The following is a 25,279-nucleotide window of genomic DNA, read 5'->3' as shown; positions in this document are numbered from 1 at the left end:
AACGTGTGCTTGTATTCTCTGAATTGCCACCGCGTATATCTGTTTGCATAATATGTCTGTTTTTACAAATGAGTTGATCCAGGGTACCGTTTGAAAGGATCTAGCTCTAGATGATCCCATTGATGCTATTTGGTTTCACTTCCAAGTCAAAAAGAAATGTATATGTGTGACTTACAATATATCATTACTGTATGTATACTAATACTACGCTGTCAAAGCTATTTGAACATTTTGACAGTGACCGAGGACTACAGTACTCAGTATTTAATAGTGGTAAGTGGAATCCAGTTGAGTGAGTATAATGCTAGCAAGCTTGGCTGGAAGGATGCTAAATCCTGTCTTAAAAGTCCAAACACAGAACAGATGGTGTGCTGTTTGAATTACGTTGAACTTCAAATCAAACCCAATGCACTCTTTAATAAAAATCATATGATTTTCATACTTTTTTAAATAAAGAAAAGAATGATTTTGAAGGCCATTGACCCTATTTAAGAATAAGGGCAGGTTTTTGCTCTGGTTATTTCATGTACCTAAACCGATACTATAACATCCTTGTTCCTCAATCACATAGCTCTCGTTCCCTCTGGCAGAGTACAGTGTGATTAAAGTCAATACAGTAACAGTAGCAGCCACTAATAACACTGTTGAGATGATGGCTACTTCTTACCATGGTTCACGCACTCTCAATTCCTTGTTTCTCAGTCAATTTAGTCTTTATTTTTCCCCCAAAGGCACTGTATGTACAGTATATTAATATGTGTATATGAATATGGTTTACACTTGATGGGGAAGGAGAGGGATGTTGAGGAACTTCAGCCACAATGCGGTCAATTCTGCGTTCGAATCAGACGCTGAGTTCCTCTTCAAAATTCCAATTCAAAAACAGTCATTGTTTTCAAAAGAAAGGGAGAAAATTATTTATTGCACTTCAGCACCTTCAAGTATGCGGTGGACTAGCTGAATTACTTGTGACAAAATAAAATCTTACTGATGTTGCTGTATAGGCTACACATGGGTTTGGTGTGTTGATGATAAAATGTATTGAAATAGTTGTTCCAACCAAATATATTGTTTTACTCTCTGTGATTGATGTGTTTTCTATTGCTGTATCATGGCTGTGTCTGGTAATATTGATATTATGTAGTAGACTTCCATAAAAGCACATGGACGCTAAGAAACTACAAATGTGGCATGTAAGAATTTGAGAATTCTTATTTTACATGAGGATCTGAATTACTCAGATTGATTTAAATGAATTCCCTAAATTGTCTGAGACAACTAATCACCCTCACGAATCAGCTCTATACTGTAGAACTATGGAATTCTGAAGGCACATTCTAACTTCACATGCTCTCTCCAGAAACATTACTAATTCCTAATAACGAGCTGATACCTACAGGAGAATTTCTGCCAAGCTTTCTGTTCCATTCTGACTCGATTTAAAGTGCAGGTCAGTTGTGATGGTGAGAATGACTGTGAGAGTTAGCCTGCCTGTCTAGCCATAAAATGGCATGTGAGCCCTCCTACAGTCACAGTGACACTGTTTATTTCTGCACTTCCTGTTTGTCCTTCACCACAAGAGCTGTCAGTTGCTGCTGTGAATGCTGGGTAAAAATGGCCGGGGGTGTTGCAGACAGGTCTGGGTGGGGTGACGATGTGTCAAACATCACACGACAACGTCGCACCAGAGAACGAAATAAGTATCGCAACCACAGGCTAACATGTCAACAGAGATTAAACTAGTTTATTCTTTTCAAAGAAAAAAAAAGAATTACGAAACAAAAAAGCAGTCATTTTTTACACTAGTGATTATTATTAAACTTTTACAACCATTCAGTCTGCATAACATAAAGAAATAATTCTACATCTTTGTTTCTTTCGTATTTTTGGTACTCTGAATTATACATACAAATAACAAATACAGGAACTTTTTTCACAATGCATATAATCTGTGGGCCGGAAGAAAGTCTTTCAGGTGATCCAATGTGGCAGTGTGTGTTTGTGTGTGTATGTGAAAGTATGATGTGTGAATATGTGTTTGTATGTGCTAGCATGTGAACACAAACCAACAGCCCGAGACCTATAGCACATCCAAAAAAGAGACGCCTGCAGTCAGAACAATAGACTTTCTAGAAGCTTAATGCGTCAAACATGTTTTCCAGCAGGCGAAAGAGAAGGCCTGTCCTTTTATCTGTTCTTTCCTCTCCTCCCTCTCCTCCCTCTCTCCAGGAAGCAGAGGCGTCCTCTCTTCCTCTCTTCCTCTACTCTCCAGCGGCAGTGTCTCTTCTTGCCTTGACTCGTACCCTTCTGTCATTAGCTGCCCAGGGGCATTTTACTTAATTAAAAAGTCTTCATTAAATGTACTGTATTTCATACAATTTGTACAAATATATTCAAAGTTCATCTCCTCTCGTCTTCTCACGGCTCAGGGGTGGGGGGGGGGGGGGGGACCTGTCATACAGGTGTGTGAAGTAGGGTGGGAAGGTTTGTTTATAATCTTTGCTTTTCCCATGAAAAATTGAATTTTTGCACACAAATGTGATTCCGGATTGGGGGTTAACAGCTGGGAGGACAGTCAGTGAGTGGGTGAAGCTTCAGGATCTTTTCTCCCAGGTCGGAGAACAACAACGGTCTTCCCAAGAGTCGGAAAACCACAGTCAGTGAGTCAGTCGGCCAGGCTTTGAGGATCCCAGTAGATACACTTGATAAAGATTAAAAAAGAGACAACTGAACAAATGCAAGGACCCATAAAGCCTGTCTCCCTCACACCGAGGTCAGATCATAGGAGGCTTGGTGATGGAGCAAAGCGGTTGGTTATGGGTAGCAGGGAGCAGTTTGGTTGTCTTTCAGCTTGGGATTCAGGTAAGCGAAGAGAACTGGGGGTAAGAGGATGGTGGGGGGGTTAGTTGTTGATTGAGGGGTTTTGGGAGGTGGGTGGTACCGTTGCGGTCTTCTAGCCCATGGCAGAGACCATACTGGAGTGGGGGTGAGGGGCGAAGGAGGAGGGGTGCATGGGCGTGGGGGTGGACAGCATGTGGCCGGAGTGTGAGAAGGGGGGGAAGGAGGACATGTGGCGGGACAGAGCGGCGGGGCTGAACGAGCTGCTCTTCTCCATCAGGCTCTTGGAGAAGTCGTCCATGCTGTCGTGGGACTTTTTGCTCTTCTTCGACTTGCTGGACATCTTCCTGTTCCTGGTCTGAATGCCCTCCTTCTTCATGGTGAGAGGTCGGTTGATCTAGGGGACGGACACATGGGGTTAATGCACCAGGGTTAAAACAAGCAAGTTATTCAATATTCATATTTCATAGGTAAGTGATGTCAAGGAGTTACTTAAGTTGAAGGAGCAGAAATAGGAATTTGAGTCAGTGTAGAACTGAGCCGAAATATCTAAGAGCAGCGTTCATGCGTTTTGATGGACTTTGATGAAGCGGAAAAAACGCTGACAAACAAAGAAAGTAAATAAAAATCCAAGCATTGAGGTCGGTTTATCACTCGTATCTTGGAAAGCTCATTCGAATTGTGTCAACGCGTTTGGACCAACAAACAAAAAACAAAACTAAACAAATAAAATTGGAGAGGGGCGACACAAATAGGTTTCTAATTTCAAAAGAGGTCGAGCTCAGGGTTTGGGGGACACTGTGATATGTAATGGAGTCCCATTATAGAATAAATGTGTCTGTCCCATTGCTAGCGGTAGGGGGTGGGGGGAGTAGTGTGTGTGTGTGTATGTGTATGTGTGTGTGTGTGTGTGTGTGTGTCAGGGTGAGTCCACGTTTGGCTGGATTTAAACGCTGATTCCCTTAAGCTGGGCTGGATCTTAGGCTACTGCCATGCCAGGGAGAGGGAGACAGAGGGAAAGACAGAGAGAGAGTTGGAAAGACGGAATGAGAGAGAGTGGGAAAGTGAGAGAGAGAGAGAGAGAGAGAGAGAGAGAGAGAGAGAGAGAGAGAGAGAGAGAGAGAGAGAGAGAAAGAGAGCCTGGCAGCCACCGTCCTAACCAGCCGACCAATGAGACACATGGCCATGACGACTATCGTCGCCGGCCAAGTCCGCCTCTCTACCCTCAACCCTCCATCGAAGCCTTCTGCATAGGCATCTGCCGGCCAAAATGGCCCGAGCTGCCATATTCCTGCACAGGTTTTAGCTGGGAATGAGAGCCGGATGATGGAATTCCAGCTCAGGGCAGGATTATGAAGGAGAGGTGGATGAGGCCGGCTGCTTCCCTGATCTTTAGGACCGCTTCCCTGAGAAATGGGAACAGGGATTTCACCGCCTCACTTCTGCCACTTTCTCTGAGACGTTAATGGCATTTTTCGCTGACTATATTTTAGCACAGAGTGGCCCAGATGATTAGCAAAGGGCAAAGAGCTACGGCCCCTGAGCGATGTGGTTTCACTGTCTCTACACGACGTAGGGTAAAAGAGAAGGGCTTCTCTGTGTTTCTAGCTGCTAGCTAGGCGTTGAAATACAGCTAGCCCAACTAAAGCTGACCTGGCAGGCTGTGCTCTTTGATACTCAAATGTATGCCATGCATCTCACATAGGAAGCCAGGGCCTTTGGGCTTCCGCCCCATAGCATCAAACAAAACACAACACACTCAGAGCTTTACTCAGTGACCACCACAGAGCATTCAATATATAACCTCATATCCTCTCCCCACACCTATAGCAACCTGAAAACAACCACAAACCTTATGCAATGGTCTTGGATTGACCACACTGCAATCCTGACTCACACATCAGTGAACGTTGAGGAACATTGATTCACATTGTCAAGGAGAAAAAAAATATGATTTGGGTGTCCAACACTGTCTGTCACATCTTTGTGGCAACTTTTTTTCAAAAGCATCCAATAAATATGTCCATACACGTTTACTGTAGCCTACAGCCTTATCAAACTGGAAAGGCTATCAAGGTCTCTGAGGTTAGCGTTAGGTTGCTGTCACATGAAGCCACTGTGGTCACTGTGCAGGTTAGGAGTCATTGTGCACGAGGGGAGAGAGGCTTCATATAATGTACCATGTAAAATGTGGAATTTGTTTCAAAGTGAGCAGTCCCCAACAGAAATCTGAATTTACCAAAACAAACACATTTTGCAATTAAACCTAGGTCGGGTCATTTCAAAAGATAATATGTAAATGGGAAATATTATTATTCTCCCTGATAACCTGAGTAAAAATCGTTTTCTTCAGTCTTAAAGAATCTTCCAAAACCAATATAGGGAAAATATTTAACAGGGAGCACTTGCGTGACAAGCGAGTGTAGTAGGCTATACACCCTTAGCGCGAGGATAAGGGATACCCTATCAGACAAACTCTGGAGGATTTTTTTGGGGGCAAGCTCTCTGATGTGAAGGTTGAATAGGCTATAAGTAAAGTTTAATAATGATAATAATATTATGTTTCGCTAGTTAAATTACGAAGCAGCTCTTCGTCTTGCTGCAGTGTGTGCGAGAGAGAGAGATAACTGGTCCTGGGGGTCCTCAGATTGAGGAAGTGAAATGATGTGATGAGACAGTAACCAGCACGCCCCAAAACGAATCAGGCGGATTGGTGGTCAGAGGGGGACTCCAAGTCCCTGGCGCGGATGTAACCAAAAGGCCTGAAATAAGATCGGTCTGAAAATTAATCGAATTTTAATTAAGCTCTTAATATTCAAAAGCCAAGCTGTACGCGCGCGGCTTAATTCGTCTCTCTCATATATTCATATATTCGTACATGTGACTTACTGCGAATAAATCACATGAATTATATTTCTTATCGCTAGTGCCTCCACAATTCTCGATAGGGACGACAGCGATAAATATTTCAAGAACTATAGAAATTACAAATAAGCTTTGAATGTACAGGAAAAAAAGAAGGGAGGAGAGAATAAATGAAAAGAAAGAAAAGTGAGGAAGAAAAGAAAGGATATGAAAGACGACACATGCTTAGATAAGTTAGTAGATATCTTACTATAATGTAAAGGCTGTTGTTTTGCTTACATTGTGCAGTTTGTAGTATAGACCGCAAGCGTTACACACGGGGTCCCCGTTGGCGTTTCTTCGCCACAGTGTTGTCGTGCTCGTTTGACAGTTTGCACATGATGTTCCTGCCCGTCTTGCTGCAGACTGGTGAAAAGGAGATTTCAAAAAATGCATATCAGTCATAAGGCCTTTTCCTAGGTTATCAAACCAAATGTTGCATTTATAATGCTATTATAATACATTACTAACATATAGCTTTCTGCAAAGCTCTGTCTATCAACTTTCTGCAACTTGTTTTAAAATAAAGACAAAATTCCAAAACAGCGCTACTTTGACTCGAGACTAAAAATAGCAGCATGCGCATATGCCCTCTCAAGAGTAAATATTTACAGATTACATAAAAGCAGTGGCATGAAATGGGACCTATTAAATCTGATTAAATTTCCCCGTTAAAGCGACTAAGTGCTTAAGTAACAGCAAGATAGTGTCTGCTCCTTATGTTTAAATATGGAACTCAACAGGTTATACAAATAAACTACAATTAGTTTTACGGTGAGAGCATGATGGCGGACAGAATGATGTTTTCTTAAAACAAATCTCCAGCCTCCCATGGGTGGAAAAATAGATGTTAAATCATCAATGTGTGCATAGCAAGATCAAACAATCATTATTCTGTTGTTTTTACATAGCTAATCATGTTGAGCTGTCAAGGGGGATTCACAATTTGACATGGCTAGTGAATAAAATGGACAAAATTATATGCTTGTGGATGAAGATGGTAAACTTAAATATTGCCATATAAGCTTGAATATCGCCATACCGTCCACATTGCCTATTAGCCAAATACAGATTTTTTTTTTTAAATTGGAACGAGCTAATGCCCCGATTTACATTCAAGATACGTTTCGACTTGCATTGGGAGAGGACTACATTCCCATGGATTGAAACGCTTGCCTCAGACGCCAGTTTGCTGGCCGGTCTGACATTGATGTTATAATCTATAAAACCAATCGATAGACGAGATGACCGAATAGGACACAGTACCCGTTAACACCGAATGGGCTAAACAAAAGGCACTACACTATCTTTCGGAGGGATTTCCAATTATCTACATCTGGTGGCCTAATAACCCATGTTCATGCGCGACTTAAATAATGTAATTGCTTTGCACACCAATCTTGAGTTCCATTAACGCGAAAATAAAGTGCTTGTGTACTGCAAAATGGAGCTCACTGTTTCCATCTCCTGCCAGACTTCTTCTTCAGACTTCCCTCTCTCTTTTCTCTTTTCCTTTTCTTACTATTTTCCCTCAGTATTTGAACATTCTGCAGAGATTCCCTGAGTTCTGAGAAGAACAATCTAGAGTCGTGACTCCTGCGTGCCCTGGGCCGCTCCTTGCGCTGATTCGGTCCCCGGTCCCCTTCATGTTTAGACTGGGGAAGCGGGCTATGTTGTTAAAAGCGACTTATCTGCGCTGCTCAGATATCCGGCAGCTTTTTCCTGGGAAGTCGGGTTTTCACATTAGAGAGAGTAGGGGGGATATAGGCTAGAGCAGAAGCTGGCTGGCTGCTAAAAGAGCAGTCCACGCGAGGCGTCCCCTGCCTAGAACGTTTTCCCTTTTATCTAACCATGCAGGGAGATAGGGAAACTGCTCTATAGAACTCAGCTTTCTGGTGTTAAAAAGTTTAGGGGGTTCCTCTCCAAATACTGCAGGGTGCATGGTAGCCTACATCTCTCCTCTAAACCATATAAACGTGAAAATCTACGTATTCCATTTACAGTATGTCAACTGCAGATATTATTCCTATGCGGGCAGTGAGGACTTGGATTGAATATTTTCGATTTGCCTCAATGCAGAATAAGAGGAATATATTTTCTCCTATTTATTTTTTTTCCTCTAAGAAATATCAAACAGTAGGGCAATTGAAGCGGGAAAATAATAATTGATGAAGCAAATCATTAAAAAAATTCATAACAATAGTAATAATAAATCTGCAGTTTGCTATTACTGTATATCTAAAAGAATTCGAGACCTGCACTTGGCGAGTCAATTTCCTGCAGCTAACACTTCTTCCTGGGTAGAGAAAGAGAGAAAGACGGAAGTGTCATCAATACAAAGTGGCAGGGACATACCAGTCGTCGCTTGGGTTTGATGAGGGGCCGATTCTGCCCGTTCATCTTGTGATAGAGTCCGCAGGCGTTACACAAATAGTGACCCGTGCCATCCCGCCTCCAGAGCGGGGTCGACGTAGCTCCACAGTTAACGCACTCTCTACCTTCTGAAAGCAGAAACGATACACAACATGGAGAGAGCGCCGAGATCAGTTCGCCCCTTTAAAACTAAACATATCATCTCACATCTGGAACACTTGATCCCTCAGGTCAAGAGGGAGAAAGGTTGTTATAAACATCGTAGAAAATGTCATCACACAAAATAATTAATTATAATAGTAGCATAACATTCATATTACACAGTAATAATAACACAAAGTATACCAAGTATACTACTAAGCATACTGCTACTACTAATAATAATAATTATACTTCAACTGCTACTACTACTACTACTACTACTACTACTACTACTACTACTACTATTATTAATAATAATAATAATACAGTGGGCCTATAACAATGCATTGAATATTCAAAGTGCAAAAAAACCCAACCTCTGTTAGGATACAACTGATATCAACATTTGACCCTGGTGTTAGTAGGCCTATTCCAATTCATAGTGTTTCGAAAATGACCTCATACAAAATGTCTGACATCATACAAACATCTGACTATCATTGAATAAAGCGGGTCTATTGTGGTCGATTACTGTCACAATGAGGTCACACGTCATTTCATCAAATACATAATATATTAATACAAACGGATAGCCTATCTTTAGAAAAGGGCGTGCATAATCTATGGACTCAATCATGTTTTTGTGATTAAAATGTGCCCTCTTCTTTCTCCCACACACACAACCTCTCATTTCACAGTGGTGTATAGTAGTAATAATAATAATATGTTATTGTAAAACAGGCGAATTCATTCATATGTAGGCCTGTTTATTTGATTGGAATGACCACTGTCTTTCCAAACCAGCATTTGGGTTTGACTGGCACTTCTCTAGTGACACCGACAGGTGAGAGCCGCGTTAACAGGTTCATTAAGGGGGTCTTCTGATCCCCAGGCCTATGCGGCCTCACCACTGAAACAACCGAGCTGCGCGGCAGGATTAATTGAAAGCATAGACGCGTATAGAGAGGAGGCCTTGCGCCGTGCCGTGCCTTTATGCCTCTACTCACCCGCACTTCCCCGTTTGACTGCAAAAACCGCTCCACTTCTTCAGAGACTTATATGCGTCACTTCTGGTTCTGCCTTGTTAGATGTGATAGACATTCCAGAGGCCTCAGCAGACACGGAGGACGATGTGAATCAATAGTGGTTTTAGAGAGGAGGAGACTGACTAACGCAGCTAAACAAATGTATCCACTCCACAATAGGGCTCTGAGAAATAGGCTACTACAGGATTTTGAATTGCGCAATGCGTGTTGCGGGTTTTATGTTTAGAAGACCACAGTCGACCTTTCTCCAATACTTATTTTCAACTGTAGGTTTGCAATGTAGACACATTCCATTATATTACCTCATTAATAGATAACCTATTTAAGATTCATTTTAGAGGATGTATCTTTACGCACATTACAGCACACACATGCTTAATCCACAAATTAAAATGATTTATTTTTTGTAGTAATAAGTGAATATTATTCAGCATTGAATAAGCCTGATGATATGCATCGTCTAATCCACTGTTTTCTATATTTCTCCAAATGCTATGTGGCACTGATATTAATCTCATTACAGTTAACTGGTTTCTAGCAGTGCCTGAATAACCTTTTTTTTTTTAATTACCCCCATATGCTTTGGATAACATTCCGCCTCGCCAGTCGTGCCCCTCTGCCACGGAGAGTGCTCATTCGTGATTACCCCCTCTCAATGCAGCCCCGCATCCGGACTCTATCAAAGTTATTACTGGCTCTGCGTAAACAATGCAACTGTCGCGTGCACCAGTCTGACAGTAATGGGATTATCTTAAACATATAAACTGGCGCGAGACAGCCATGCCGGCATGGAGGCCGCGGTCACAGATTTAGCCTCTCTCTCTTTCCCTCTGTGAAACATAGAACAACTGAAAACGGATCTGGTTTAGGCACAGCTTAAAAGTATTCTGAACTCATCTGATTTAAGTGTACTAAGGCTGTTTAATCGTTCACTGGACTAATTTCCTTTGCTTTGGAAAGTGGAAAATCGTCCAATCTCATGTGGGCAAATGCACTTTGAATGATTTAATTCGCTTTCTATTCTAAGCAATGTGTTCTAACAAATAAGGGTGTTGATTCAATGCGATTAAAGATGTTTGTGTAGCCTAATAACATATAGAAACGTTATAACGTCCCCAATTAAAAGTGTTACTCAGTCAAATTGATGTAGAGATAGAAACCTGGATTATCCATACAAGACTTTTCCTACAAAATGAATGTATTATTATTGATTATTATTATTATTATTATTATTATTATTGCTATTATTATTCATTTGTATTATTATTACCGCCAAGTGCTTTCCTTGGCACTGCTATTGTATTTTTCCCTCAAACGAATCTTGTGCATGAGTCCCTTTGAGACACATTTGACTTTCTATGGGCCTGCAAGGGCTGGAGAAAGGCCTTGGCTGTCACTCAAAGCTACATGGCATGCCAATATCCCCAAATAAGAGGGGTTTTTTTGTGTGAAGAACGAAAATAGGTCCTGATTCTGAAACGGGTACATTGGGATTACACCTGGATGTCATCAATGCCATATATTCTAAGGTGAAATCAAATGGTAATATAATAAAATGCACGCCTACCTGAACATGACCTTGTTTTTGGTCTTGTTTTGGAACCATAACTAGAAGATGACCCACCTATCAGGCTACTTGGTGGGAAGAGGCCTGGGCCGTATTCGGGGACATAGGATGGGTATGTGGCGATGGGGTGATGATGGTGGGCGGAGGATTGCGCTCCGATTGATGCCATGCTCCGGCTGTGAGACTCCAGTTTCATGCTCTCGGCCAGGGACACCTGGTACTTTATGCACTCTTTCTCCTCCTGTTGGCGACTGTTGCTGCTTGAGCCCGGAGTGGAGATGCCTGGGTCTGGGGACACGTCTTTCGGAGGAGTGGGGGGAAAGGTGAAGAGGTGCGGGCTTGAGTGGCCCCCAGACAGGGAGGAGGAGGACGCCGAAGGGTAGACAGAGAGACCTGCCGGGGAACCGTGGTGCAGTGAGCTCTTCTGGAAAGGACTCAGGTTCCACGGGGAAGTGCTGTGGTGCTGCATCGCTTTGCTTCCGTCCAGCCACGGCAGAGAGCCGTGCAGTAGAGAGGGGCGACACACCTGACTACCTGTAATAGAAAATAGGATGGTAGAACAGTGTCAGTATTTTTCTCGTGAAGAAAATTACAATAGGACTACATTCAATTAGCCTACTCTCTCGATTTGATCACTTTCCCTTATGATCATTTTGTTGACTTTAAACAACAATATCTCACATGTATGCTGGTTTGAGTTTGACATCGGCATGTAGGCCTAGGCCTGCTAGGAAAATTACACAAATAATATCACTTCGTGACAAATTAAAGGTGCACCTCAGTCACTGTCAATTAAAAAAGTTTGGTCACACTTTCTATTGAAACAAAACATTATAAATATGACAAGGTCTTGTTCGTTTGATCTTTATATGAGTGAATTCAGATGTGCTTTACCAGTGGAGAAACTGAAACTACAATGACTTAGACTTTTGATTATTTTCATTAAGAAAGCCTCTAAATCGATCATGGAAAACATTTTTTAAAAAACATACGCTATTTTAGTCAAACCTCACCCACGATTTAATCTTCGGGGACACAAGATAAAACTGCACACCAGGCCTACACACCTGACAACATATGCTCTGACCCAAATTGCCCCTCTTGACTCCAGCCTGCTTTATTTTTGTTGGTCTAGCCGAAACCCAGGGCCTGAATGACTGTGTCAGAGCGGCAGTGTGAGCAGCACGCCAGTCTCAGTGCAGAGGGTTTGAACCGTGGTGTTTTAGCATAGGAAGCATCGCTACAGAGAACGGGTCATGATTCACTATTCCGCTCAGGAAGTAATGTCAATAAATTCAACCAATTGCTCTTCCGCAGTTATTTTCTCTCCAAGAAAATCTATAATTAAATTACACTTCATAGTTTACCTGCCATAAAATGTACACGGTTGTGTGGTGAAGTATGGTAGTCTGAAATGACCAAATATATATCATGGGGCCTTTCCAAATGCTCTCTGTAGGTCTACACATTCATCCGTTTGGTAACATATTTTAATGATATTAACCATGATACAAACATACATGTCATATTTGACAATAGTAACGTGTTGTTCATCTGTAATTCACGTTAATTTAATTGATTTAAACATTTGTCATTGATTTCAAATTGCTCGACTGATAGGGACCACCTTCCCTTCTTACATCTGATTTCACTGTGCTAAAATAGCACTGAACAGAGTGGTCTTACTCACTGTTATAACAAATGCCTATACTCACAACTTGAAAGATATGAAACCAAAGGTACACCACCAGAGAGGTAAGCCACACATAACAGAGGACTGTATGGTTTCATATGGCTCTCGCGTTTTTAAATTAGCCGGATCAGCTGAGGCTTAAACCTATTAGACAAATACTTCGGTTCAGACATTTTAAAATGGACAACCATCTGAAGACGAATTATTCTTACGTTAGCCCTGTTTGAGTTAAATTGAACCACACCACATAGAAATAAGAGATCGATATCTCTAATTCAATAGTAGCCTTAAAAAATGCGCAATGAAGCAGTACTTACTATGTGGAGGAGGTGGATACCTCTGGACGGCTCGGACTGAGTTCCCATAGTATGGAGATACGTGGTTGCCCTGTGAGTCGATATTAAACAGTACATCCACATCGTCGGCGAGGGGATACTGCGAGGGGTCCATGTACGAGTGGCCGAGGCCCGGGTGGTGCGAGCCGGGATGCTGTTCGTTTAGCACCGATGGGTGGTGATGGCTCATCCATCGGGGTTGGTCGGCGGATACTTCCATAGCTTTTTAGCAAACGTTCATATACACCGGAGTGAACCGATACAAGTCAAGTAAGAAAAAAATCTGTCCGAATTCCTGCTTTGTTTAATCCACAGTTTTCTTCGTTACCTTCGTTCACCTGGAGATGAAAAACAAAAATGTATTTAAAAATGATGTTGTTCCCCCTATGTTGATGTTATTTTCAGTCTATTCAAATGCGATTATTTGGCAGGGATTCACATTAATGTGAATTTGCCCATATAATAAATAAAATAAAATAGTTCAAAACATACATTAAAAAAATAATGTTTCACTAGAATGTTGTCATAAATAAGTCCAAGGTCGTATCCAGTCCCACTCAAAAGTTCCTCAACTTTTCCCTGACAAAGTTTCTATATTATTAAGCCGATTCAACAAGTTGCAGAGGTATATGTTTAGACGCAGCCTTGTTTGCAGTAGGTGGCTTAGTGCAAACTGACTAGCACCGAACTCACAGATCAAATCTCTGTTTGTGCGCAGCGGCAGCCCTCTCCACTTACTTCGCTTCCCTCTCTCTCTCGCTCTCTCTCTCTAGCTCTCTCACCCACTCTCTCTAGCTCTCTCTGAACTCTCTCCGTCCCAGTGTGGTGTGTATGTCTCTCTCTCTCGCTCTCTCTCTCTCTGTTTTTTTTTTTACAGTGAAGGCATTCTTTCAGGATGGCGCCAGGCAGCTCAATGCTTGCAGACAGCTGGGGCACGACGCAACTTAAGGAGGGTCTGTCAGTGTCATCAGTGGGGGAGGGGCCTGCCCTGCTCGCCCTAATTGAATATTGTGGGCCAGGAGAGATGACCAAGGACTGCTGCAAGGATTTCTCTTTCACAGACCCTGCAAGAGTCTCACCAATAGTAAGTACATTTAATTTCATATTCAGATTATTTTTCTTGAAAGCAAATACCGGTACACAAACGCCTTCATGCCCATTATACACAATGCATTGTGCATTATAACTCAATTATAACCCATAGTAAAGTATTTTTTTATAACAAAATATGGACATATAGACTATACTAAATATGGAAATATGAACATCTTAAATGCACATCTCATGAAGACAACATGAAAAACAACACATCTGTTTAATTATATTATATTATATTATTTTCTATTCTAAAGTAGACTGCTTTTAATGCAGTATCTGTATCAATGAATCAAGCTGGCCACAATAATATTTCCGGGCTTGTCATGAAAAAAATATATAAATAGAAAGACACTGCAAGTGAAGCCTGTTGCTCAACAACGAGGGACCAGTGGCAACCTGGCAGGTTGTGGGACGCCCATTTCCTTAAAATTGTGACAGTGCGTCCTCTCGCGGTGACAGGCGCGTTATTATAATGGCAGGCTACGACTTAACTCCCCAAATTGGACTGATTTCCTCGCTTCACAGAGCAGGGGCGGGCGAGGACGCCAGAGTGGCTGAACTGCAGTCTGGAAAACACTCCACTGCATTACTGCCTGACTCCTCAGCTGACTTTAACAGACTGAGCGAGAGAGAGAGAGTATTCTCCCAGAGTATTAGACCTCTAGTCTCTCCCCCAACACACAGATAGACAAGCAGCAAATGCCCTGAAATGTCATTATTAATTCAAAAAGACTGCATTAAATGTAACTTGATGCAGCTCTTTTTTTTTACATTACCAAGTCATTCATGCGTTCTATAGCGTATGATCTTGAATTGACCAATTCAATATATTCATATTGACACCATAGACCAGATCATCTAATTACTCTATATGCCAATGTCAGGTATGAATGCTGCACTGTACTCTCGCCTTGTTCCACTTGATTGCACAGTAATAGGTGGGAGGGGTGGGCTGCCCCGTGGGGAGGTATTTTGTATCTAATTCCCAGTTTGGCTACCCCATACTCTCCGATTGGCAGCATGTCATTGTATAATAGGGGGCTGTTCTTTTAGGTGCTGCGCAAAGCACTGACACAGGCAGCCTCTGCGACGCCACTGGACGTGACGTCATCTCCAGAGTAAACAGCCAGGAAATGAACCCTCTCAGCAAGCAGAGCAGAGCGCGCAGGCTGTTCTGGAGAGGAAATGCGCGCGCCCTTTTCCAGTGAGTAAAATGATAATCATTTAATGGCACAATTCTGTAACCAGGTATGCTGGGTGTTCATTATGCATAAAAAAAAGAAGAAATCGTATAGTGAGTTGTATGCACACAGACATTCCAAGGGGAGAAAAGGAATAATATATTATTAGCCTTGCATTGGCATAAAAATCGATACCATATCATTTTCCAAAGTGCACTATCACGAATGCAAACTGACACGAAGGAAATTATACATTATTTTTTTTTTCAGGGTCTCCATGGGAACATTTGATATTCAGAGCATGACCACAGCAATAACTGCCACATCCATCTTATGCAATGAGGTAGGCTTATTTTACAGAATAGGGTAGCTACATTTGTGATATTTGTAGATGGCCTTTTAGTCTTTTGGAAGTTGTGAATTTTACCACAGCCGTTCTCAGTCGGGTGCACGGGGTTAATGTGTGAGAAACAGAAATATTGCTGATTTGGCAAAGCACGCGTTTATCCCTCTCCAGGATACCCAGAGAGCATGTCTCACTCAAGCAAACCTGAGACTGAACCTGGATGGAAACTGCTGTACCGCCTCACATCGAACAATCTCACCGCCATTGTCGAGCTGTCAACGGACTCATGTAATTATCCTCTTGAAAAGTATCGCGCTCCATTATCCACCAAGTAGGCGATGCTTTAGAGGTGTTCCGAGGCAACACATGACGGTAAATGTAAAAATCCTGATAATGTTTTTTTGTTTTTTATCTGGATGTCTGGAAGCTTACAGAGTGGGACATGGAACCTCTCTCAAGACGTGATTCCCCAAGCCTCAGTGTCAAGAGAGAAGGAGAGTGGAATAAAAACGGGTCGCCTTTAAAAGTTGTCATTTGTAATCCCCACCACTGTCACAACAGAAGGGGGGGGGGCTGTGTGTGTGTGTGTGTGTGTGTGTGTGTGTGTGTGCGTGCGTGCGCGTGCGTGCGTTTCTGTGTGTGCGTGATAAAATAACCAAAACAAAGAAAATAAAATGCAGATGTCTAGTCTACTACACTGCGTCTGATTCATAAATGTTGGTGTAGCATGGTGGCTGGTAGTTTTGCCTGATGGCGGGCACAGCAGAAGATTGGGGAGATAATTTGTGAGTGATTATGTCAGGGAACGCTGATTAAAATCAGGAGACATCACACATTTCACCGAGGGTGAGAATTTAAGACCGCCGGATTATTTCATTGTCAGAGTGAGATGAACTTTTTAGATAGCATCTCTTTGTTTACTGTGTCCACATTTTGCCTCCCATAGGCTAACTGTAATTATGACAAATGTATTTCCCAAGGTTGTAATTATTAGGTGGTAGTTATAGTCTAATAATAATAATACATATTATTATAATAACAACAATAATAGTAGTAATAATAGTTATAATAATCATAATAACACTACTACTATAGGCTAGTACTAGGCCTACACTACTACTGCTACTACCACTACTACTACTACTACTACTACTAATAATAATAATAATAATATGCATATTGATAATACCATATAGGCTATTCAATTTATTACTATAAATTGTATCTATTACATTTTTTAAATATATTTGTGGTTGATCATATGTGTGTCCAACCATTGAAGCATCATCATTACAACAGGGAGATAAGCCCATTCTAAAGCAAGCTGCCTGACGCTCTAGCACTGTAACCCAGTTTTGGGGCAGATGAAAAACAGGGAAGGCCCAGAAGTGAAATTTAATTAAAGTGCCGGCATCTGGCTTAGGAGACTTTTGATGGGTTTAGATTTTACAGTTTCATTCTAATGTTGCAGGTAAAGCTGTCCAAACAGCCGCGAGGCGCAGATCCAGGGTGAACCAGAGGACACCGCCTCGGGCAGCGGGCCTCGCCCGGCACTCTCTCTACGCGCTGGAGCTACTTCACTCCAGTCACCACTGGAATACATTATTATTATCTTGATGAAGACGGAGAAGAAAAAAATTAAAAAGCGAAGGAGAGAGAAACGCAGTCTGACTTCCATGTGTGTGTTACAGGATAATTGAAATGTAATCAACGAACATCTATTTATTATTATTACTATTAATAATGATGAATAATAATAATAATAATAATAACAATGCTTTTGATATATGCTGAAATAGAGAAACAATTACACCGAAGACAGGCATTTTCAAATAATTCAAAACGATATCATGCATGACAAAATTTGAAACCTCGAGTTGGGGCGTGTGGCATATAGCCTACAAATATAGGCTACAGGTATAAGATGACTAATGCCACAATATTCTCTGATCTTTTCAAGAACAACGCTTCTTGTTGTACTCAATTAACTATGCGAACCAGTTCAGATTCTTAGAACCAAAACGAGGGTGTGAAATTATTCTCGGTGTGAATGAAACTTGAAAAATGAGGTGTATTTCTTAGAATGATTCAAATGAGAAAAGATTTTGGAACATTTTACCTCGAGTACAGATTATGTTTTCGGTAATGCTTTAGCTTCAGTAACAAGAAAAAGAGATGAAGGTGCTCTGTCAATTGAGTGAGAGGGATGCTTATCCGTGTGATCTCTATTCACCTCCTCTCTCTTAACGGCGGCATCGCCAGGCCCACACCGCCTCCATTTGGATGCTACTGTTTTCGGTTACTCTGCTTTAAACAACATCAAATGTAGTGCTCTTAGGGCGTATTTTACCAAAAATTCCATTGACAGTTGTTGAATTTATTCACCCCTTTTTACATAACACAGTGTTATTGCTAATTAGCATACAGATCAAACACGTCTAAATAAATCCGACAGGTAGGTAACATCATTTGAGAACTTCACAAACACACAAACAAAGAACTTCGACATATCAACATTTCAAGCCACACTCAGTGTGCTACCCATCTCTGTCGTGGTCTGATTTGGAGATTGGAGGCAGATTGTATCCTTATTTAAAAGGTAACCCACCTCGTGAGTATGTGAGTGGCCAGCCTCCCTATCTCCAAAACACAGCTGTTGGGGAAGCATTCAGCATTAATCAATAGAACGGCGCGCGATTTCCCAGCCCGTTCTGTTCTCTGTATGCAAATAACCGCTCGAGCTCTGCCCATGATAGCACGACTGTGATGCCCTTAATTTCGTATCCTATTCATTCTATGTAACAGCTCATCTCCAAATCAAGCCATATCGACCACAGACGTGATGGAAAAAGGGGGGAATGCAGCCTCAGCAAATCCAACTCCTTTCTTTTATGGCCCATTGGCGAGGTAATCAGATCCATTTCATGGGTTAAGGGATTCTGCCTGTCACCAACTCAGGTGGTAATAGATCATTAAAATCCTTCATCTTCTGTATTTCGGGAGGCGCGAGGTAGGTAAAATACTCTCAGAATCTAGTGCGTTAACTGCAATAAATTCCAAAGCAATTTGGAAACGTGAAAAACGAAAAAAGGAACGGTTTATTAAAACGATTATTGAAGACCACCTATAGCCTATTTACAGTATACATATTTTTATTTTCGAAAACTACTTTAGACTGAATATCCCCTAGCCTAACGCCTGTCACAAACGCAGCCAAACACATATAGGCTACAGTAAAAACATAAGAGACAACAATGGCGTCGCGTGTGTCTTTTTAACCACTTTTCTGTCTGACAGACATGCAGAAAAGCTCTACACATGTTGAGAAAGCGGAGCTGTTTAACCGGTCTCTGCAATTCACTAAACAAAAAGCATGTGTGCCTTTTTCCTGAAGATGCACTACAAAAACGCTATATTCGAAAATCGTTTTTAAAGCCATGGAACAAACTTGCTCATCAATTCATTTCTGGACATACGCCTGGCTGGACAGAAGACAGAGATGGAGACTGGAAGGGACTAACTAGTATGTACCTTTAAGAGCTATACTTTGTGTTCTTCGCTGAAGGACAGCCAGACAGACAGACTTGCTTTATAGAAATCTAAATATTTACTGACCTGTGGAATAGAGGTTCGCGGCCGGTTTTTTTTTTTCTGATCGGCTGCAGATGTGAGGAAAGAGTGACATGGAGATCGAAGCGCCGATGGCATTTAGAGAGAGCGAGATGCGTAGGGGAAAAAACCGAGGCGCGCGCGCCCTCAGCCCAGAGTCACTCACTCACTCACTCACTTACTCACACACACACACACACACACACACACACACACACACACACACACACACACACACACACACACACACACACACACACACACACACACACACACACACACACACACACACACACACACACACACACACACGCACACACACACACACACACACACACACACACACACACACACACACATGCACACACACACACACACACACACACACACACACACACACTCCTACACTCCTACAGGCCAACCAAAGCATCTGTACATTCAGATCAGAGCTCTTCCGGGTCGGTGGAGTCTAAGGAGGAAAAACATAGTTAGACAAACCGAATGCCCCTAGTCCACTATTAGGACATTTTGCCACTTTATGAGGTCAGAGAGGTGGACTGCTGTTTATGGCGCATGTAGCTGTTGTAGTATTTGGTCGGCTCGTATTTTTAGCATCGGTAACACTGTCAAAGTAGCCTATAGCTTAGCCTTGTAGCTAACTCATCATGGGATGGTATAGTGGGCGTTAGAAATCACGGAGCATGGCATGCTTTAAATTGCTTAGTATTTCTATCTGTGTCTAGTATCCGTGAATTTCGAAAAATGAAAATCATATTTGATTGCAACTCTCAGTAATCAATATTTGCGTCTCATCGACCATTTCAATGCATGTGTAAAGAGGTGCTCAAGTGCGCGCGTCCACACACATATATACACAAACATACTCCTGAGTATTCTTTTGTTAGGATGACACAGGCTCAGTAAGCCTATATTTTACAATGGCTTAGGCCTATTCTACTATAGGCCATCGTCACCAATGGATATTAGGATTATAGTATTCATGATGAAGGCTAATGGACATTGTTTTCTTTCAAAAATATTCAGAAATAAAGTACCTTCGTTAATCTATTAATTTCGATCTTCTAACACTGATATTTAACACATTTTAATTTTCTAAAATAAAGTTGCAGTAGTACACATCCATAATATTTGTAGCCTACTGAATTTCCCCATGAAATGTATCATAAGGTGTAAAAATGTTGTCATTCAGGCCTATAGATGTACAGTATCTTAATAACGTAATTTAAACTATTAATAAAAGGTCTACATATTTTTGGTGAAAACAAGAAAAAATGGCATAGGCTATCCACCAACATACACCCACATATCTGCTTACACAGATACCATGTTTGAAATAGACACCAAATATAACTGATCCATCTTCCGTCTTCCTCCTCTAAAACAGAGAATGAAGAAAGAGAGAGAAAGTAAGAGAGGGCGAGAGCGAGAAATAGAGAGAGAGAAAGAGAGAGAGCGCGAGAGAATTCTGCTGATGCTGGAGGCTTGATATCTCACGTTGCGACTTGACTCTGAAGGAAAATGTAAACTGATCACACCAAAATCTATCTTTGGAGAAGAAATTCAATTAAGGTAATAAATTAAAGATAATTGGCACAAGCGTCGCTGTATAAACTTACGGAAGCAACCAGCCAAAAATGTGTCTTTTAAACCAATGAATAATTCAATGTTTTCAGGGCAACAAGAGCTTTCATTTACAGAATTAGTATGTCAATATTTTAATAGAATTACAAAAGAACACATCCAGATGTTAATTATTTAATATGCTTGCATTGTACGTAAATAAAGTGCTTATTAAAAAATAAACGGTTTCAATTTTCAATATAAAGGTGTTGGTAATTATGTTTCGATGATAAATACGCATACTGATGCCTTCGATATAGTAAAAACAAAGGTCAAATCGCTGTATATTCCGCAGATGATTATGACTTATTGTAAGTGCAATACAAATATTATTAACGTTTGAAGAAATAACATATCTGAAGAATTAATTAGCTTCATTCATTGTAGGGATATAATTAAATGTGACAGGAAAAAAATGAATCCCCCTTTCTCCTATCAACCATTTGCAAACAGAACAGAAATATGTGACACGCAAAATAAATTAAGCCTTCTAAATTAAGTATCCATGATTATGTTTGTGGGGTGTTTCTCCTAAACGAAGAGAATTGATTTTCTGAGGCACACAGCTTCACGAGGCTCCATTTTGATTCTGGGGACATTGTTGGTCCAGTGATGTCTGTGAGCGCGAGCACGGCCAAGTCCAAAGTCACTCTCCTCTTCTCTCCCTCGTGCACTCTAGTAATGGCATGAAATCGGGTGATTAATGTTGAATTTGACGTGAGCTCCTGCGTGACAGCGTGTGCTGACAACAGCTGAGCGTAAACCTTCCGGTATAATGCAAGTAGGCTACACATTTGTGTTTTTGCGCATTATTTATTTATTTAAGCCCCTTTTTGGTATTTATAACGATGAATCTTATCAGCAGATAGAATGAGGGATTATGATATCATGTTCATAACCCGATTAATGTTGGCATCATAGAACAAGCTGGCCTGTTTAAACACTTGCAGCCTACATGTCGTCCAAGTTAATTGTTTGGATACCTTTTTAGCTAGATTTTCATTTGCGCGTTGCCACTGGAATGTATCATGCTTTTGCAATCAACTATTACATTTAGTGATTATATATGCACACATTGGTCTTATCTGCATTGGGCTACACATCGCATTGTTGTGTTATTGTCGTTGTTGACCCTACACATAATAGCATTTATGTATGGCCTACTAAACCCAGATAGGGATAATGTCCATACCTGATCAGTTTAAATAGATACACTCAAAGCTATCCCAATTAAATGCACCTTGTAACTTAAGGTTTCAGCCAACCATAGCCAATTGCTGCTTATGTGTAGATGTCAAGGGTGACCTTAATGTGAGACAAAACGCCTCCTAAATCCACAGGCCACGGTGCTTCATGCATTTCCTTATTTATTTTCTCCATGTGTTTTATTATTCTCCTCCTGTGCGCCTTCCAAATGTAAGCCAGTGTTGTTTTTTTTATATATATACGGCGGCTTCTTCTTCCCTGCGATTTTATTTTAAAATATTAGGCCGAGGTGGGGAGAATTATAAACGACTCCTCTCTTATCTGCTCCCTTCACGTATCCAGGATCACAGAAACTGATTAAGAAAGAAGTCACAGCCAACGCCGGATTCATAATGATTTGGAATAATGAATCCTTATCTCTCCTCTGCAGATTACCAGCCTTTCAGCTCGCCATGTTTTGTTACATGGGATAATTTATTGCATCTAATACATCACAATGAATCTGATGGGGGAAAGTGATGGCCAATGTTAGGAGAGGAGCTGCTTTTTTATCCCGGGGCAATGAAATGCCTTTACGATTTTTAATTGGTAAAATATAAGCGGGATCTGATAAAAAAAGAGAACTGCGGAGGTATAATCTTGCCTCCTAGTGTTCCAGCGCCACTCTGCAGCATAATTAGTGTGTCAATTTCAACCTGGAATTAACAGCATCGACCTGCCATCGCTGCTCTAGCCAGTGGAGCCAGCGAGATCCTAATTTTGCATGATTTATTTTTCACCAAGAAGAGATAATTAATCATAAACAGTGAAAACAGTGCAGTAAAGTGGAGATAACAAAATATTTGCATCTAAAAAGATTCGATGAAGCTAATTTGTTTTCACACAGCCCCCCGCCCTCTCTCTCACGAATCTCCCCCACAACCACCTCGCCCCCCCCCCCACCTCTCCATCTAACCACCTCCGAGAGATTTTTAATTTTCTATGATTAATCCTAGGCGAAATATCATTCATCATTATAAGTTGGAAAACGGGGCATGTAGCAGTGTGTAAACATTGAATATGTTGGGACTGTAATTGCTGGATGGGGATTATCTTGGGCACGGTGGTGTCATTGTTCTTGGGTAGTATGCCACCCTATTGAAATTATGACGGTGGGGGGGGGGGGGCATGGGCAAAGTTGGCTGTACACAGTGTATAAGACTAGCTATAGTAGCTAGTAGCTAGCTATGGGAAGCAAACATTAGACTTACGTTTTCTAATAAGAATATAATGGTAGCCTAATACTTAACGATAATAATGATAACTAGCAATTGACCGTGGTTTGGGTTATCTTTGTTGAATTCAAATAATAATAATAATAATAACAATAATAATCATGTGAAAGAAATTTGTTTTGTAGCCATTTGGCACATTGCCCGCATCGGATATCTGGATGGTGCATGTTTTAACGGGAACGCTCACTGCCTTGCCAGGATAAATTTGCATTATATTTGCAGCTGTAATTAGCTGATGAGCATCTCTCTCTCTCTCTCTCTCTCTCTCTCTCTCTCTCTCTCTCTCTCTCTCTCTCTCTCTCTCTCTCTCTCTCTCTCTCTCTCTCTCTCTCTCTCTCTCATTTAATTTATATTCTCATTACGCGTTTGTATTTTTCCGGGCCTCTGAATGTCTCTCTGATCCCTCATTTTCTAATGTCCTGGCAAAGCCTACCAGATGTTTATCAGTCTTATATTCAGACAGGCCGCCATCTCAAACAAACCCACCCGCCATAGGGGATAGATGGGCAGCCTGACACTCAAGCAGACAGGCAGGCACCCGGGCCCTGGCTAATAACGCTGCAGTAATCCTGCATGGATCTACCCAGGCCAAGTCGAAGGGCTGCAACGGTGAGGTGTTTGGGGACAAAGCGACCAAAATTAAGCATATTATTGCATATAACGCTATGGGAAATCACCTCACGCATTGTGTGAGAAAATTGTCTTTTAAATGTTGTGTTTGTTTAGAAATAAGAGAGGTGTTGTGAATGGAAGAGATGAACAGAGATGAGAAAGAGGGAAGCGAGGTAGGTAGATAATATAGATGGGTAGAATAGTTAATGAGATTGAGGACAGGGGAGTTGGAGACAAACAGCCTGTTAGGAGGAATATTCCCGCGAGGGAACGAGCACAATGCAACACGGCCCTTTATCTGCAGGGGAATGTACTCATCCTTTAATAAGGGCTCGTTTATTAAAAGCCAGTCGCTTAACCTCCTCACGCAAAATGGCTTTTCATTCTGAGCATCCTTCCCGACCCCCCACATTGACGCCGCCGGATACTCCTGCTCGAATACAGAGAGCCACATATCTTGATGTAGATCACCTGTTTATTGTAACAATCAAAACAATGCGTTATAGGGTTTCACTGGCCCCCAGTTCCTCTATGATATACCAATATTTATCCACAGGGTGATAAGGAAACGCAAGGATAGCAAGATAACCTCGAGATTCCTCCGCCTCGGGAGCCTTTGTCTATACCATCTCAACGATTACACATATTTCCATCCCCTTTCCTCGTTTATTCTTCCGGTCTCCCTTTTTTAAACTTCTCCTTTGCTTAATTGTGGGAGATTCGTTTAAGCGTTATTACGTGGCTACCTAAGCCGCTTAGTCAATGGCTGTTTGTGTGGTTCTGAGGAGTCTGAAAGAGAAGGCAGAGGGAGAGAGAGGGAGAAAAAAGAATGAATGAAAGACTGACTTTTCCCCCCTCACAATCCATGGAACAAATAGCTAACATTTAACGTTTACACCCTGCATGGCGACTCACTGGCGCTCCAGGGCCGAGCGAGCCAGGCTAAAGTGTCCCGAAAGCCTTTGGAGGGTGTAAGTCCCCAGCTATCGGGTTCTCCAGACCCCCCCCGCGCGCACACGGCTACGGTTTCTGGCCGGACTTGTCCGCGTTCTGCTTTGCTGCCGCGCGCCTTTAAATGACTGGCAAATAGGCAAATATCAAATAGCATGGGGTCAAGCCAATTTGGGAACTTTTTTTTTCTTCAGCCCCCCCTCGCTCTGCGTATCACTCTGCCCTTATTCTTACTGGCTGGGTAATGTGTGCATGGCGTGGTGAAATGCGGGTAGTCGAACAGTTGGCTTGGAAGGAGAGCATTCACTCAGTGTGCTAGACTCATAACCTTTCCATTTGTGAATATGAGCCATGCAGAAGAAGAACAAGCTGCTATGTCCCCCATTTCAGTTAAAGGTGAGCGGCATCATTGGTTAATATAACTACTCGCGATGTATCTGATATTCGATATATCGAAATGGAGA

General features: G+C 41.7%; 2 protein-coding genes across 12 annotated transcripts; one reads left to right on the top strand and one right to left on the bottom strand.

Annotated features, from left to right (window-relative positions):
- Positions 1-1,717: 1,717 nt before the first annotated feature.
- gata3 (GATA binding protein 3) lies at positions 1,718-19,277 on the bottom strand. Of its 7 annotated transcripts, none has more exons than XM_014207853.2 (6): positions 19,138-19,277; positions 12,880-13,235; positions 10,870-11,403; positions 8,098-8,243; positions 5,983-6,108; positions 1,718-3,235 (listed from the first exon to the last, which is right to left on the bottom strand). In XM_014207853.2, the coding sequence occupies exons 2-6, from the start codon at positions 13,115-13,117 to the stop codon at positions 2,954-2,956; spliced, it is 1,326 nt and encodes a 441-aa protein (XP_014063328.1). In that variant the 5' UTR covers positions 13,118-13,235; positions 19,138-19,277; the 3' UTR covers positions 1,718-2,953.
- On the top strand, positions 13,761-17,339 carry LOC106609266 (uncharacterized). 5 transcript variants are annotated; one of them, XM_014207871.2, is made up of 5 exons: positions 13,761-13,981; positions 15,033-15,199; positions 15,447-15,519; positions 15,694-15,810; positions 16,994-17,339. In XM_014207871.2, the coding sequence occupies exons 1-5, from the start codon at positions 13,793-13,795 to the stop codon at positions 17,033-17,035; spliced, it is 588 nt and encodes a 195-aa protein (XP_014063346.1). In that variant the 5' UTR covers positions 13,761-13,792; the 3' UTR covers positions 17,036-17,339. The 5 variants fall into 5 exon arrangements, 3 of the variants coding, with proteins under 3 accessions (XP_014063346.1, XP_014063345.1, XP_014063347.1); XM_014207870.2 differs by having other exon boundaries at positions 15,694-15,894; XR_001329672.2 differs by having other exon boundaries at positions 13,800-13,981; positions 15,049-15,199; positions 15,694-15,894.
- Positions 19,278-25,279: the final 6,002 nt, after the last annotated feature.

This window comes from Salmo salar, chromosome ssa07 (assembly GCF_905237065.1).
Source record: "Salmo salar chromosome ssa07, Ssal_v3.1, whole genome shotgun sequence".
NCBI lineage: Eukaryota > Metazoa > Chordata > Actinopteri > Salmoniformes > Salmonidae > Salmo > Salmo salar.
Note: the sequence above shows the minus strand (reverse complement) of the source record. Positions and strands in the feature narration are given on the sequence as shown.

Coding starts and splice junctions, on each gene's coding strand:
- gata3 (XM_014207853.2), bottom strand. CDS start 13,117: ATGGAAGTATCCGCCGACCAACCCCGATGGATGAGCCATCACCACCCA. Junction 8,244..10,869: donor AAAAACAAGGTCATGTTCAG/GTAGGCGTGCAT, acceptor TTCTGCTTTCAG/AAGGTAGAGAGTGCGTTAAC. Junction 3,236..5,982: donor TATACTACAAACTGCACAAT/GTAAGCAAAACA, acceptor TCCGTCCCCTAG/ATCAACCGACCTCTCACCAT.
- LOC106609266 (XM_014207870.2), top strand. CDS start 13,793: ATGGCGCCAGGCAGCTCAATGCTTGCAGACAGCTGGGGCACGACGCAA. Junction 15,200..15,446: donor AATGCGCGCGCCCTTTTCCA/GTGAGTAAAATG, acceptor TTTTTTTTTCAG/GGTCTCCATGGGAACATTTG. Junction 15,895..16,993: donor TTCCGAGGCAACACATGACG/GTAAATGTAAAA, acceptor CTAATGTTGCAG/GTAAAGCTGTCCAAACAGCC.